Raw genomic sequence first — 17321 nt, 5'->3', positions numbered from 1 at the left:
AGTTATATATTTCCATGTATGAGCTCCTGGGGGGCAAAGGTGTGTGCCGTTCCTCACTGGGTATCCAGCATCCAGCACAGGGCTTGACCCACAGAGAAAACTATGGATACATATCGCATGAAGGAAAGAAGCAAAGGTCTGGCTGCCTTGCAGGATTTTAGTGTAGTTTAGAGAGAATGTATGGCACAAAGAAGCTGTCCCTTGTCTTATAGAAATGGGATGAGGGAAGGCAAGTTGGTGGCACAGACATGAACAGATGGGATGATCTGTCTTCAGAAGCCAGGGAGAGTACCAGGATGCCACACCTATAGAAGGGGCCTCAGCAGCAAGACTAGACTTTCAATGACAGTGAGGACTTAACTCTCCCACTGAGCCCTGTTTTGGGCACACTGTGTAACTTCTACACAGCAAGGACCTTATGATTCCTTGCCCTTCCTCACCAGTGCCTATCTCTGTGCCATGCTCATAGCTGGTGTTGAATAGGTATTTGTTGAATGAATAAATGAGTGATACAAGAAAGTATGATTCCTCCCTTCTCCCAGTGGAAATTTCCCAGACCTCAAAGGCAAAGGAAATATTTAAGAGCAAATAGGTTGGTGAGTTTTGGGACATCCAGTATTTGGAAGAGGCTGCTGGCCTGACCTTATTCGTGGAGCTTTGTTCTTCCACAGAAGCATTAAGGAAACGACGGGATGTACTGGATAACTTCAGAATACCAACCAAACAGAAATGTGCCTTCCTCTTCTGTAGTGGGTTGGAGGGTGGCCTCCCAAAAGACAAGTCCACCTGGGACTTGTGATTGTGATCTCATTTAGAAAAAGGGTTTGTAGGCCAGGCGCGGTGGCTCATGCCTGTAATTCCAACACTTTGGGAGGCCAAGGCGGGTGGATCACCTGAGGTCAGGGGTTCGAGACTAGCTTGGCCAACATGGTGAAACCCCACCTCTACTAAAAATACAAAAATTAGCTGGGCATGGTGGCGCGCATCTGTAGTCTCAGCTACTTGGGATGCTGAGGCAGGAGAAGTGATTGAACCCAGGAGGCAGAGGTTGCAGTGAGCTGAGATTGTGGCACTGCACTCCAGCCTGGGAGACAGAGCAAGACTCTGTTTCAAAAAAAAAAAAAAAGCAAAAGGGTTTGTAGATATGATTAAGGTGAGGATCTTAAGGTGAGATCAACGTGGATTTAGAGTGAGCCCTGAATCCAATTACAGTTGTCCTTATAAGAAAAAGGCAGAGGGATATTTGGGACACACATACACAGAGAAGAAAGCCATCACTGGGGCAGCCACAAACCAAGGAGCACCTGAAGCCATGAGAAGCTGGAAGAGGCAAGGAAGGATGCTCTTCCAGAGCCTTCAGAGGGAGTGTAGCCCTGCTCACACCTTGATTTCAGACTTGAGGCCTCCAGAACTATAAGAGAATGAATTTCTGTTGTTTTAAGCTATGCACCTTGTGATAATTTGCTATGGCAATCCTAGGAAATGAACACTCCTTTCAACCACACTCACCAAACTAAAGAGAAAAGTTCAGCTTTGATAAACTTATCCAGAATCTTGCCATCAGAAACTGGAGACAGATGCAGGTCTAATTTCAGCATGCATGCAAGCTCTTTAAGGTTTTGTGTTGTGTCCGTTTTGATTCATATGTGGGAACTATGCTATGATCTTTTCAGTATTTCAGGGCCTTTCAAGATCGAATATGGCCCCAGGAATGGGGACAGGGAGAGGAAAGAGAGAAAAGATGGAAGGAGAGAAGAGACAGAGAAAAAGAGATCAAGGGACAGAGAGGAAGAAAATCACTATTTGATCTGGCCAGAATGCCTGAGTGCCTGGCTAGTTAAAGAAGACATCAGAGGAGAAAGGCTGGGGATGTTCTCTCCTCCCAGCCAGAGCTTGCAGGAGGGGTGCTCAGCTGCATGAGAAACGGGGCTGGTTAATGAGGAAGTTATCCTGTCAACTGGAGAAAAGAGCTTTTCTCTCTCCCAGGGCCGTGGGCGTGGAGAAACTGCCAGTCAGGAGGCCTGGACTTTGTCTGGGAACCTCTGTCTCTGTGCGGTGCCTTACCGCCCCCTCACAGAAGAGCCAGACAGCCAGCTTGTCAAGGGCAAAGCTGATGGGGATGACACCGGCTGTGAGAGACAGTGGCCCGAGACATATTAATATATTTGCTGCAAGAACAAGTTGGTAAGACCTCTCCGCAACAGCAGAGTGGATAAGGCAGGAAGGAGAAAACAAATGTAATTTAGAGACCTCTGGGCCAAGTCTTGGCATATTGTGGGCTGTCTCTAGAAGGCTGAGTGATGGTAGGCAATGGTGGTGCCAGATACACTCCAGTTCACAGAATCAGAAATCTGGAACCTTAGTGATATCTGGCCCCGTGGAGTAAAAGTGGAACAGACACTCTTAGATGCTCTGTGACCTGTGCAGAAAACTTAGAACAACACACTGAATGATGGAGAAACCATCCCATTAGGCAGGAAATAAATTTTAAAATGTTCCTTGGGGCCGGGCGCAGTGGCTCACACTTGTAATCCTGGCACTTTGGGAAGCCAAGGTGGGCAGATTGCCTGAGCTCAAGAGTTCGAGACCAGCCTGGGCCACATAGTGAAACCCTGTCTCTACTAAAATACAAAAAATTAGGTGGACATAGTGGCTGACGCCTGTAGTCCCAGCTACTCAGGAAGCTGAGCCACGAGAATCGCTTGAACCTGGGAGATGGAGATTGCAGTGAGCTGAGATCACGCCACTGCACCCCAGCCTGGGGAATAGTGCAAGACTCTGTCTCCAGGAAAAAAAAAAAAGGTTCCTTGGTCCATCCTGGAGACAAAGTATGAGTTAGTGACTAAAAGCAAAGACTACATTGTCAGGCAGACTTGGGTTCAAATTCTTACTCCTGTGTGACCCCGGGCAAGCAAATGTACCATTCGGAGCCTCAATTTGGCAAGTTGATATCTCCACGTGTCAGTTTCCCCACCTTTTTAATGGACATCAAGAGAGCACCTACCTCACAGTTCTGAAATGAGGATTTAGATGAGAAATGCTTCCTTCAGAACCTGGCAGGGAGCAAATACTTCATACACGGTGGCTTGAATCATCATTTGTATCTTTTATTTTTGTTGTGCTATTAACAGCCCAGAAATAGCTCTATGTTTACTAGATGTGGCCTTAGACTAGTCATCTCCCCTTCTGGAAGGCTCGGTTTGTCCTCATCTGTGAAACGGGGGCAATAATTCTGACTGACTTCACAGGGCTGACATGAGGATTATAGAATATTATGGATGTTGAGACCTGGTGAAAGATAGGCTGTTAATAAATACCGGTTTTTTCCTCTTTTGTATGAGGCCTTCCTGCCATTGGAGTGCAATGAATGGAGCAGGAAAAGAAAGTCTGGGATCTGATATGTAAATGAACTTGGCAGCCATCCGGCAGCAGTGAATGCCATTGGTCCACTTTGGGCCCACCCCCAGGGTTTGCAGCCAATGACAGCGTTGTCTCAGCCCACTCTCCTTGTTTCTCCTGGCTGCCAGCACACCCCGGAGGCCCAGGACCCAAACCCATGAGTCTCCCATTCAGAAGTCTTAAGAAAGAGGGGTCTACCCCATTGCAAACCCTCAGTCGCTAAGAGCCCATGATGGGGACAGGACTCACCAGCTCCATACACCGCCGGCTGGCCTCCGCCTCCCGCTGCACCAGCTCTTCCATGTCGGCCTTCAGCTCCTCCAGGCGCCGCTGGTAGTACTGGCTGCTCTCCCGCTGCTGGGACTCGGAGGTGGCCGCCTGTGAAAGCTCCTCCCCCATCTTGATCAGGCTGTCCCGAAGCCGGATCACCAGGACCTGGGAGGGGCAGAGACACATGCCCACCTTGGAGTTAGAGGCCAGGGGTATGAAACAAGGGAGCCTCAGGAAGATAAATCCTTTGCCGAGTTTCCTGTGTTTTCATAATCAGGATAAGAATACTGATGTCTGCTACAAAAATGAAGAATTAACAACATGCAAAAAATGATGGTCGGGCGCAGTGCTCAAGCCTGTAATCCCAGCACTTTGGGAGGCCGAGGCGGGTGGATTACCTGAGGTCAGGAATTAAGAGACCAGCCTGGCCAACATGGTGAAATCCCTTCTCTATAAAAAATACAAAAAGTAGCCGGGCGTGGTGGTGCATGCCTGTAATCCCTGCTATTTGGGAGGCTGAGGCATGAGAATTGCTTGAACCTGGGTGGTGGAGGTTGCAGTGAGCCAAGATCACGCCACTGCACTCCAGCCTGGGTGACAGAGAACCTGTCTCAAAAAAATAAATGAATAAATAAAATAACTGCTATTCTGAGAGGCAGTGTAGCATATTTATGAGAACCCTCGCCCCCAAGACCCACTGGGTTCAAATCCCACCTCTACCTCTCCCTGGCTGTGTGACTTTGGGCAGGTTATTGAGCCCCTCTGAGAGACAGGAATGATGATAGTACCTGTGCCCCAGGGACGCTGTCAGAATCTAATTTCTTGGTATGCAGAAGGCTTGGGTGCCTGGCACATAGGATGTGCCAGATAAGGGTTGGGGATTATTAATTTTTTTTTTTTAGCAGCTCCTATTTATCTCGAGGGGCTGGTGCAAGGAACAGGGAACTCTGCTGAGGTCAAAAATCTTTCCCCCACATGTGTTTTTGCTTCCAGATTTATAAAATGAGGGTGTTCAGACAATCTCTCACTAGCCTCAGCCCTACTATTTTATGACATTTTTCCTTTCCTGGTGGCAGGGCAGGTGGGGAATCCTTGAGGACACAATAAAACAATAGAGAGAAAAGTGCTTTGGCCATCACGAGTGCCACACAAAAGAAACCCAAAGACTGTTCTGCAGAATTCATTAGTTGGCCAACAAGCCTGGAACCAATCAATCCTGATGGGCAAATACTCTGTGTTTACATAAGACGGGACCCACATGAATATTTCAAGCCCCTGCTAAGGACTCTGAGCCCTTTTTCTGCAGCCACAGGCAGTGGGGATAACAGCCTACAGATCAGACACCGAATAATAACCTAAAAGAAACGCTTTCCTATTTAGTTCACCTCTCAAATGAAGTTCAGCCACAATTCCAAGAACAGGAGGAAGAGTGGAAAGAGTTCTTAAACTGTGTCTTTGAGGTACCCCATCTCATACCTCAAAGACCCAGGATTCTACTAAATTCAAATCATGGTGGCAGAGGGCAAAATTAAATTTGGAGATAGAATCTTTCCATTTGAAGTTCTCCCACACTCATTTTCCTTTCTCCTCTGCTATCATTTCACTATGCTAGAACCAAGTTTTAAAATGGCATGTGATATAGCCCAACTTTACATATTTAATCATTTAAAATATAGTAGATCAAAGTTCCATGGTGATCTGCAGAGACAGTCAGACCTTGAGGGATCCCTTGAGCAATTTCTGGGAACCACTGAGGGTCAAAGCAAAGAAGAATTTCTCTCTGTTCTTCATCCATAGCAGCCTTATTGGAGACCAGATGCTCCTAGAGAGATCACGGGGAAATGTTTCAGAATGAGGAATACAGCTTCCCAACTGTCTAGACACACTGTCTTACTGTGGTGAAGCCAGCTGGCTGCAGAGAAATTGGAACCTGTAACCAGGAGGAAGTGAAGGTCAGGTGTCAATCTACCTTATCCCACGCACTGCCTAGCTTTATCTTCAGCAAGTCACTTGACCTCTCTGGGGTCATCTTCTCATCAGATAAGGCTTATCCTACCTGCCTCACAGGACTGTATCAAACCTCAAGTGCAGTGGCTGATGTGAAAGGATTTTGACAATGGTGATGTCTTCTGTAAAAGTCCCATGTCACTGGCCTACAGAGCTGAAGAAGTGAACATCTGTGTTCCCAGCTTAAGGGCAATGTGAATGTAATCACTGAACCTCACCCCAGCCCATCCAAGTCTTACCTGTCCTTCAAGGTTCAGCATTAATGCCACCTCCTCCCAGAAGCCTTCCTGATTCCTGAGTCTTGAAAAGATCTCTATCCTCTAAACATCACAGCCCTCTCTCCATATTACAGATATTTATGTACATATCTTACCCACATTGCTTACAAAGACATATGCTTCTGAAAGCAGATCTGTGTCATACATCTGTCTTCTGTGCACCTAAAACAGGGCCTAGCCCACACTGGGTGCAAAATAAATTTCTGTTCAAAATGAGTGTTGGGCATGTAAGTGGTTGAGTAGGTGGACGGAGGTAGGAAGAACTGGATCAATGCATAAAAGAATGGGCAGACAGAGGGGTTGAGGGCTAAAGAAAAAATAATAGAGGAAGAGAGGAAAAAGTAAAGGTAAAAGGAAGAACAAATGGAAGGGAGGATGGATGAATGGACCCATGATGGTGGAAGGAGATGGAGAGACATACGTGAGGATGGATGGGTAAATGGGTAGGTGGCTTGAGGGATGATGCTATGATGGAAGGAGGGAGGGAGCTTGGGTGAGAAGCGGATGAGTAATGTATATCTAGATAAAGGCATGTGAGTAGATAGATGAGTAGTAGAAGGATGGATGAAGCTTACACAAAAGCTCTCCCTGCTCTTGGCCCAAGCACTATTTATGAATCACTACGAACCTCAAATCTCTTAATCTGCACCTTCTGGAACTCTGTCTTGTTCTCCAGGTCACAGATGACCGCCTCCTGCCTGCTGACGATGGCTCGATCCACAGTGGACTGCTCCAGGTACTCGATGCGCATCTGAGCTACCTGCAGCTGTAAGTACGAGAGAGAAGTCTATTGGACACCTACTGTCCCTGATACCAGGACAGAGACATGTGCAGGACCCAGCCTGGGAGGGTGGGAGGAGCTATTCATAACACCTCCTTCTCTACTCAGGTGTGCTGCATGTTAAATGTCTGCACAAGCAAGAATTGCCGGGTGTCAATCTTGGGACCCTCATTGGACCCTCACACCAGACCCTGATCCTGGGTCTCAGGTGCTGGGAGGTGATGCTTCTTATGTCTTCAGAATTGAAAACAAGACTTTCAATCAGTGCTTCCCTTCTCTCCTTCCCTGCTCTGATCAAGGAGCAAAGCTAGTCTGTGAGCAACAAGCTACGGCATCAAAAGATACAAGCAAGTGTGGGTTTGGGAGCCAGGTTTCTGCCTGGTGTGTGAGTCTGGGAAAGTCAGTTTCTTTCCTTGAGCCTCAGTTTCTTCATTTTTCTTGTGAGAATTAGAGGAAGTTAGTGACTGGCACATAATAAGCAGCCAGCAAATGGCCACTGCTGCTGTTCCATTTGTTGTGCGTGTTGTTACTCAGCACCCACAGGAAATTGCTTGAGACCTGGTCACTCCAACAGTCACTTTAAGCAGGCCCATGCAAGGGTTCTAGAAGAGCTTTGAAAATTTCACGGATAATAGCAACCCTCTAGGTAATGACGGAAAGCCAGAGATGTTTGGAGGGACCATGACTTCAAAGGAAGATTTTGCAGAGGATCGTGATCCTGTATCGCACGGACCATCTCTTTGTTCTTGGAGCCATTTCTCAGAGAGAGAAAATTCTGCAATGAATGGCCGAGTCTCAGTGCATGGGGCATGCTTGGATTCAGCACAAGCACAGGCAAGAGTAAATGAGTGTGAGTGTGTGTGTATGTGTCTGTCTCTCTAAGGACTGGTCTCAATTCACCTGGCACACAACTGGAATTGAATGCGTATTTGAATGAATTGATGAATAAAAGAATGAAGGAAACAGTTTCCGGGAGCCAAAGTATAAGTAAACGCCCAGGGAGAATCCCTCTCTTCCTCCCTGTGATGGTTAATACTGAGTGTCAACTTGATTCCGTTGAAGGATACAAAGTATTGATCCTGGGTGTGTCTGTGAGGTTGTTGCCAAAAGAGATTAACATCTGAGTCAGTGGGCTGGGGAAGGCAGATCCACCCTTAATCTGGTGGGCACCATCTAATCAGCTTCCAGCGAATATAAAGCAGGCAGAAAAACGTGAAAAGGAGAGAGATGGGCCTTAGCCTCCCAGCCTACATCTTTCTCCCGTGCTGGATGCTTCCTGCCCTCGAACATTGAATTCCAAGTTCTTCAGTTTTGGGACTCGGACTGGCTCTCCTTGCTCCTTAGCTTGCAGAAGGCCTATTGTGGGACCTTGTGGTCATGTAAGTTAACACTTAATGTATTTCCCAGCTGGGCCCGGTGGTTCACACCTATAATCCCAGCACTTTGGGAGACTTGAGAAGGGCGGATCACCTGAGGTCAGGAGTTCGAGACCAGCCTAACCAACATGGTAGAACCCCATCTCTACTAAAAATACAAAAATTAGCCAGGCATGGTGGCGGATGCCTGTAATCCCAGCTACTCAGGAGGCTGAGGCAGGAGAATCGCTTGAACCTGGCAGGCAGAGGTTGCAGTGAGCCGAGATCGCGCCACTTCACTCCAGTCTGGGTGACAGAGTGAGACTCTGTCTCAAAAATAAATAAATAAACAAATAAACAATAAACTCATACACACACACACACACACACACACACACACACACACACACACACACCCTATTAGTTCTGTTCCTCTAAGAAAACCCTAACTAATACAACCATAGGATGGCTCTGAGAACATACTTGTTCTTGTAGCTTGTGCTTCTCCTTCTTGGCTTCCTCCAGCTGCAGCTGCAGTTCTTGGATCTGCCCAATGTCAGCAGCAGACTGGTGAGACAAAAAAAAATGTATATATATCACCCTGAGACCACAAGCCTTGCTGGGAAACCACCCCTGAAAATCCCTACTTTCCCCACCCACAGATGTCTACATCTCTCAGAGCTTCTATGATAATAGCTGTTTCCCAAAAATTACCTCTCACATCCTCCTCACCATCTTTCATTTCAATGTTCGCTGAGTCACTCCAATTATATAAGCCCCTGGATTTGGTCCACTGTCCAGCATTTTATTATACATCCTTGAAAACCCAGACAGAAGTGGGCTGGCCATGGCACTAGGGCCAGATTCCAAGGGATGAGAGCTACTCGGAGGGTCATTTAACTGAGGTTCTAGACCTGAAACCTGGCCTTAGCAAGCTATGGAGCCTCTCTGCACCTCAATCTCTGCATTCATAAAATGGACTGACAATCTCAACTCAGCCTTTCCATATTGGGTTTGCTCAGAGATTAAATTAAGCAGTGGAGAGTAAAGGTTTTTTTAAAAATAGAACCAACTGTTGAGCTTCATTACCTCTGAAGAGAGGAATTCTAGAGGGTAGAAGCACCTCTTTACTTTCTATTTCTTGTGTCTTTATTATTTAAATCATTTATTATGGGCATATGCATATAGTGCCTTTGTAACTGAACAGATTAACCTCTCTTTGGGGCAAAAATAAGTGTGATTCGCAAGTGTAGAAAATGGCATAGGCTATTTTTGTGGTGATTGTTACCATGTGGATGATATCATCAATTATTTTGTTATTATTATTCTTTGTCCAGCAGAAATCCCTTCAGATCCAACCTCTGTCAGATGCATTTACAGCATGGCAGGTATTTTACCCTGGATCTCCTCTGGAAGGTGTATTGCAAGGAGGGAGCTGTTCTCCCCATTATGCAGTCATTATATGGAGATCTGCTGAGGATTCCACATCACACCCCTCAGCTTCACCCCAAAGCTTCTGTTTCACCCATGCTGCCCTCATGCCTCCTGATCATCTCCCAAGCCCATCCATCCACTCCTTCTCATCTTCACTCCATCTACCAGGCTGGAGTTGTCTTTCCCCTGGACAAGGTCAGCTTTCATTTATTCAACAGTGATTTACTGAGCACCTCCAGGGCAGAAACTCTTCTTGGCTCTGAACACAGCACTGGACAAGGCAGAGGAGAGTCCTGCCTTTATGGAGCTGACAGTGTGGGGTGGCATGCTGGCTGGTCCTCTCCAACTGCTCTTGCCCCTGAAAAGCTTGCCAATTGATTCCCTTCAACCATAAAATAAAACCCAATCTCGTAACAGCCTCTAAGACCCTGATCTGATCCTCTTGTTTCGCTGAGCTTGTCTTGTGCCACATTGTCCTCGTCTTGTGCCACATTGTCCTCACTGGCCTCCTTTCAGTCTCTCCAATGCAGCATCACAGGCCCTTTGTATGTGCTATTTCCTCTGCTTGGAAGGCACCCCCAATCCCCAATGTCCCACTCCAATCTAAGTGACTCCTGTTCTTTGTTCAGATCTCCATCCAAATGACACCTACTCTGGGAAGCCTTTCCTGACTCCCAACCTAGGTCAGGATTTGCATAATTGTGTTCACTTCCTTTCTGGACTCTTGGCTCAGTTTGCAAGTCTCCCCTCTGCTCTGGGTGACCATATGATAAGGTCTTCCCAGCCCACTAAACTGTGAGGTACATGAAGGTGGGAATGGGATGTGCTTTTGATCACCACAATATACTTAGCATTTTTCACAGTGCCTAACACGTGGCAAGGATTCAGTAAATATTGAATAAATAGCTATAGATAGAAAGAATAAAGAAAGAAAGAGAGGGAAAGAAGAAAAAGAAAAAGAAAAAGAGAAAGGAAGAAAGAAGGAAAGAGAGAAAGAAAAAGAGAGAGGAAAGAAAGAAAGACAGGGAAAAGAAAATGATGGTTGGATAGGTGGATAGGTGAATAAATGGGTAAGTGGTGGCAGGATGGATGAATGGATAAATGAATGGATGGCTGCATGGATGGATAAATGAATGGAAAGATGGATGGATGAATGGATAGATGGATAAATGGTTGGACAGACAGATGGATGGGTGGTTGGGTGGATGGGTGGATGATTGGGTGGATGATTGGATGGATGGATGGATGGATGGATGGATGGATGGACGGATGGACGAAGAATAGATGGATAGTTAAGTGGGTGAATGAGTAGATGGGTAGAAAAGTGAATGAGTGAATTGATGAGCAGATGAATGGTCGGTGGGTGGGTGGATGGGCAGATAGATGCATGAATAAATCCAAATTTTTCGTGGTGGACATGTCCTCCAGAGATGCACACACCATCTGAAGGTGACATTGTCCTCCATTAGGACCACAGGAAATGGACAATTCCTAACTATCTCTGTGCACTTATCCCTCCAAGATGTTAAGACCAGGGAGTAGTCCAACCACATCACCTTCTCAACATTCCCCATTCACCCCACCCCAAGTCCCTGAGCTTCTTCCACCAAGGTCCCATTCCCTACCTGAGCAATGAGGTCCTTGTGCTTCTGCATCAGCTCATTCAGGTCATCCTGGTCCTCATCGATGCGCTTCAGGAGGTCTGCCTTCTCAAACTGCAGCCTGTACAGCTGCTCATCCACCTGGGGGAGGCAGGTCAGTGGTCAAGGCAAGGTGGGAGGGTGAGGGATGGGCAGCAGGGTCCAGAGGAAGAGCAAAGAGGGGCTTGCCTATAGGTGCGTGAGATGAGTGACCATCAGTGTTTAAGAGTGACTGTGGTTACCAATGCATGTGGTAGGTATAACAGCTTGGTGGTGGTGGTGGTGGTGGTGTGTGTGTGTGTGTGTATGTGTGTGTGTGTGCGTGTGTGTGTGTGTGTTAGGCATTGCATGTGACTATGAATTCAGGGTGTGTGTGTGTCTGAATTTATGTCTGTGCAATCCCACTTGGGAATCTATGTGTGCACATTTTAAATGTGCATAGTACATATATGAAAATGCAAACCCCGGCACTCTCCCTGAGGACTTTGTTCTGTCCACAGATATAACCTCAGCAGCAAGCACCAGGCCTGCCCTATAACAGGTGCTCAATAAATATGTATTGGGTGGATGAATAAACTTGGAGGCATAGGTTACCTATAAGGAGGGCATTTATTTTGTATGTGTGCCTGGTGATCACATGTGAATATGTACATTGATTCCTGTGTATATGCATGTGCACATGTATGTGTATGTGTGTGTGTGAATGCTTGTAGGCAAGTTCCAACAACATAAGGGACAAAAAGGTCCACAGAGATCTTGAGATAAGCATTTGCCTATAAAACTCTAACTATACCTAAACTTTAGGGTTTTATACATTGAGTATAAATCTAAGCCAACCCTGTACACCCAGACCGGGGACTTGGAAACCTATATCCAATTTTCACCAAAATAATAAATCGACAATATATAACCATGTGTCCCCATTCAGGGGTGAGCACAGGGTAGTTCCATAATAAATGGCTCAGATCTTCTCCTGGTAATGAGCCTAAGCAGGCCAAGAGATGCCCTTGTCTCCACTTACTAGAGGGGACATGCAGTAGCCCCACAATAAGGAACAAGTTCCATCTCATGATGGTGAGCACACAGTAGGACCACAGCAGATGTCTGAGAACCACTTAAGAGTGGCGAGCAGGGTGGGCACACAATATACAGTTGTGTTTCCACATTGGGTACTGAGCAAATAACAAGCTCACATCAGATGCACATTCACAGCACTGAGCACTCATTATGTCCACAACAGACTTCCTCGCTTATCGTTGCAGATGGAAACACACAGCTGAGCCTCATCGATGCCCTTATACCTTTATAATGCTCAGCTGACAGTAGGATGCCTGCACGTTCAGAATGCTGAGCACCTAGTAGGTCTACAATAAGTCCCCTTGTCCCTCTTACAGAGCCGAGTACACAAGAGGCCTACAATGGATGTCTGTACCTCCAAGATGCTACCCGGTAGGTTTACAATAAATGTCCTTGTACTTCCTATAGTGCTGAGCATACACTAGGCCCACGCTAGCTCCCAGAGGCCTATGCTGGCCCAGGTCCCTACAGCTGCAGGAAGGGACAGGTACCAGGCTCTTGTTCCGCGTCATGTTCTCCAGCTCGCTGTGCATGCTCTCCAGGTCCGCTGTGAGCACCTTCTGGGTCTTCAAGGCCTCCTCACACTTGGCTTCACTCTGCTCCAGCTGGACCAGGCAAGAGGTGGAGAAGAGAAGAAAAGAAAATGAGAAGAGAAGAGGGGAAGGGAGGTGGGGAGGGGAGGGGAGTGGGGAAGAGAGCAGAGGGGAAGGAAGAGGAGAGGGGAGGGGAGGGGAGGCGAGGGGAGTGAAGGGGAGGGGAGTGGAGGGGAGAGGAGGGGAGGGGAGTAGAGGGGAGGGGAGGGAAGGGGAGGGGAGGTGAGGGGAGGGGAGGAGAGGCGAGGCGAGGCGAGGCGAGGGGAGGGGAGACGAGGGGAGAGGAGAGGCCTCCTCATGAGGCTGCCTCCTTGAATGTCCTTCCCCACTAGCTCAGCCCAGCCCCTCCCAGGCATGGGATTAATTTACAGGCGACCCTCATGTCTTCACAACTATTCATCAACCCACACCTGGGAGAAAGCAAATAAATTTGCATTTGAAGCCACCAGGTTCTGAGCCCACTCAAAATGTCACCCCTGGTGCATCACCAGGAGCTATTCCTTAGTCCCATTCAGCAAATCCTTGCTGATGCCCACTAGGTGCCAGGCACTGGACATGCAGGGAACAATCAAGCTGGCCCCTGCCCTCTCAGTGGGAGACAGGCAAGAACAGCTAATGACAACCTCTTTGTGCAGTAGAGGAAAGAGGGGGACACCGGCACAGTGGAAACGCAGGATGGGAATCGAGGGAGGCTTCCTGGAGGAGGTGGTTTGACGGCCCATGGGAACCAGCCAAGTGGAAGTTTCTTAACCAGGGTTCAGGGTTAAAAGTGGGTCCACAGACCCCCTTTAAAAGGGTATGCAAAATATTCTGCATGTGAGCATTTAGCATTTTGCTGGGTTCATAGCTTTCACTAGATCCTCGAAGGCTAACAGCCACCGACTTAAATAAAGCTCTTTCTCACACTTTTCTTTCTCTCTTTTCCTCCCAGCAGCACACAGTAGGCCTCCTATCCTAGCAAAGTGGAGTCATCAAGATTCGTCCAATTACTTATGTACGTGGCCCCAGGTGACAGACACGCCCCACTGGAGAAACCCATATCCATGCACATACCCTAAATCCATTCTGCAATTGGCAGCTGCCTCTTCTAAACTCTAACACAGTATTTTTTTTTTTTTTTTTTTTTTTGAGATGGAGTCTTGCTCTGTCGACCAGGCTGTAGTGCAGTGCCACGATCTCAGCTCACTGCAACCTCCACCTCCCGAGTTCCAGCGATTCTCCTGCCTCAGCCTCTGGAGTAGCTGGGACTACAGGCGCCTGCCACCATGCACGGCTAATTTTTGTGTTTTTTAGTAGAGACGGGGTTTCATCATATTGGCCAGGCTGGTCTTGAACTCCTGACCTTGTGATCTGCCTGCCTCAGCCTCCCACAGTGCTGGGATTAAAGGCGTAAGCCACCATGCCCAGCCTAACTCAGCTCATTTATAACGTTCAGCTCACAGCAGGATGCCTGCACATTCAGAGTGCTGAATATTTAGTAGGTCTACAATAAGTCCCATTGGCCCTCTTATCCCCCTTTTCTGTATCTCAACAGAAAACACTCTTAGAAATCACCTAAGGTAAACATTTGGGGCTCAGAGAGGGATGGGCCACAACTCACAAAACCCCCTTTTCCAGCCCCTGAGAACAATGTATTCCTGCAGTTGGGCCCAGCAAAAGAGGGCTGGGGGCCCATTTCACTCGGCAAATGGGAGGGATTGAGACACACTGAGAAAATTGATGTAGAGCAAAGGAAGGTAATTGGCCTTGTTAGAGCATAATGGACAGAGGAAGTGAGATGTCAGGCCTGGTCTTATTTTCCAGCAGGTAACTCAAGTGCCTCTGCCATGGCTAGGAGGTGGGTGATAGGGCTCCCCCGAAGGCGGGCAGGGCAAAGCCAGCCCCTCTTTTGAGTAGAAGTCAGAGAACTCATGAAGAAGCACTTAAGCTAAGACCTAAAAGATGCAAAGGAAGGGCCGGTCGCAGTGGCTCACACCTGTAATCCCAGCACTGTGGGAGGTCGAAACGGGCAGATCACCTGAGGTCAGGAGTTCAAGACCAGCCTGACCAACATGGTGAAACCCCATCTCTATTAAAAATACAGAAAAATTAGCCGGGTATGGTGGTACATACCTGTAATCCCAGCTACTTGGGAGGCTGAGGCAGGAAAATTGCTTGAACCCAGGAGGCAGAGGTTGCAGTGAGCCGAGATCGCACCATTGCACTCCAGCCTGGGTAACAAGACCGAAACTCTGTCTCAAAAAAAAAAGAGAGAAAGAAAGAAACAAGATGCGAAGTAGATGGCCATGTGCAGAGTGCACTGGGCAGCAGCAATAGCAAGTGCAAAGGCCCTGAGGCAAAGACAGGAACTAACGATGGTGCTGAGGAACAGAAACCTCATAGTGCGGCCGGGCAGTTGTACAGAGAAAGAGAGGAGGAGGAGATGCTGAAGATGTGGACAGGGGTCACATCTCTGAGGCTTGTGAGCTGGGCTGCAAAGCTTAGATTTTACTTCAGCCTGCCAGGAAGCCATGGACGGTTTCTAAGGAGGTAGGTGGCCTAATCTCCCTCTGGCTGCTGTGGGGAGGGTGGGACCAGAGTGGAAATAGGGCAGCCAGTGAGGGGATGGCCATGGTCCTGCAGGAAGGAGGTGGGGGAGGTGCTCCAGCCGGGGTGGAAGGGGTGGAAATGGAGAGAAATGGAAGAATCGGCACAGCGGGGCGTGCAAACAACAAAAGGTCTGGGCGGCAGGAGCAGATGGGCCATCAAGGGAGATGATGTCAGATAACTAATGGTGGAAGAGGAGGCCTCATGCAGGGCCCCTCTGCCAGGCCAAGGAGCTGGGCTGGGAGCCAGGAGGCAAGAGAGAGTCATTGTAAATAAAGCAACAGGGCAAAGCAGAACACGATGACACAGTTCCCATCTGCCCAGCCCCTACTTCAGCAGAGGGTTTCAGCAGCATGATCCCGCCAGTCCTCGGAGCCCCCAGAGAAAGGAGGCTCTATTTTTATCCCCATTTTATAGATGGCATAATGGTGCATGATCCAGAAATGCTCTTTCCTTTCCCTTCTTTCCTTGGAGCAAGCAGAGAGAGGGATGACTTATCCCCAGACAGAGATGAACACAGACAGCAGTCAATGGAGACAGCTGCTGGCCTTCTTAGCTCATACTGGGCTGGAGATAGGATTATCTTGGCCCTGATGGTTTTGGCATTAGCAGTCCCACCTGCTACTGTTGCTTGGGGACCATGTTCAAGGCACTGTGCTTTCTCTGCCTTGCTTCATGAAAGCCCCACAGCACCTCTAGGAGAAAGGTGCCACCATTAGGACCTTTTGATAAAGGTGGACTCTGAGACACACAGAGGGGAAGTGACTCGTTCACCATCACAGAGCTGGTCTGTGGAAAGCCTGCTTGCTCCAACGCCAGAACCCAAGCTCTTAACCACTGAGCTTCACTGACCCTCATAGAAAGCCACTCATTGGAAGGTCTGACCACACAGAATGGATCAATATAAAAAGAGAGCTCTGTTGCAGAGAAAACAGCTCAGTGGTTTCGTGCTATAACGGAAACCTCTCAGGCAGCATCAGGAGAGCCTGGGCTAAGTTGGGAGTCTGTAAAATGACAGAACTCGGAGTTTGAGCAAATGTGGTGGAAATATGCATCATTCCTGGAACCTGCCAGGGATGAACACATTCATTCCGAAGGACAGAGGAAGGAAACCAACGTTACCAACACTAAGTGCCAGATTTCACTGTGTGTGTGGTTCAGAGCTTGGGCACTGGAGCCAGACCTGAGACAGTCTGCTTCTCCCAGCAGCACCATCTTGCTATGCCTCAGTTTCCTCCTATGTCAAACAGGGATGGTTCCATCATAGGATGTCTGTAGGATAGATGGATGAAAACAGGCAAAGTGCTTACACAGTGTCTGGCAGTGAGAAAACATTACAAAATGGTAACAATTGTCGTTGTGAGCTCCTTTCATCCCTGGGAAGTGGGAATTTTTAACTCCATTTTAGAGAGAAAGAAAATGAAGCAGAAGCCAAAAGAATGGGCCAAGTTTACACAGTCAGGATAAGCAGGGCCTCAGCACTGACCATCTTAAGGAGGAATTTTAGCCTTCCTGTTCCACTGGGATGGGTAGAGGGAGGTCAGCGACCCAGAGCCACACAAGTCAAGCAGGTCTAGATTTTAAGAGGATCTGGATGGACCAGACCAGGAATTTCCCAGCCCAAGACCTCCAAGGGGCAGGCCCCGGGCCGCTGCTGACAAGCTGTCTTCATGCTGAGCTTTAAAAGTTTCAATTTATTATACTTTAGGGAGCAGAAAGAAATATGGGGCCACCTCTGGCTGACTTTTTATTATGGATGACCCAGCATAAGAAGAATTCACTGCACATTATTTCCATACGGAGGCTGTTTGACTGATGTTTTTATGAAGTCGGTGGCAAGTCACGTTAAGGACGGAGATCAGATCCTTCAGTGGCGCAACACTGGCCAGACTCGCCTTTGA

General features: G+C 47.9%; 1 protein-coding gene across 2 annotated transcripts in view; it reads right to left on the bottom strand.

Moving 5' to 3' along the window:
- MYO18B (myosin XVIIIB) overlaps positions 1-17321 on the bottom strand; it is a 263608-nt gene that overhangs the window by 71320 nt on the left and 174967 nt on the right. For both annotated transcript variants that reach the window (XM_024239878.3, XM_054543243.2), the window contains 5 exons: positions 12733-12846; positions 11150-11266; positions 8574-8657; positions 6583-6720; positions 3649-3834 (listed from right to left, as the gene is read on the bottom strand). In XM_024239878.3, coding sequence (XP_024095646.3) covers positions 3649-3834; positions 6583-6720; positions 8574-8657; positions 11150-11266; positions 12733-12846 — 639 coding nt within the window. The remainder of the gene's footprint in view (positions 1-3648; positions 3835-6582; positions 6721-8573; positions 8658-11149; positions 11267-12732; positions 12847-17321) is intronic.

Source organism: Pongo abelii, chromosome 23, assembly GCF_028885655.2.
Source record: "Pongo abelii isolate AG06213 chromosome 23, NHGRI_mPonAbe1-v2.0_pri, whole genome shotgun sequence".
NCBI lineage: Eukaryota > Metazoa > Chordata > Mammalia > Primates > Hominidae > Pongo > Pongo abelii.
Note: the sequence above shows the minus strand (reverse complement) of the source record. Positions and strands in the feature narration are given on the sequence as shown.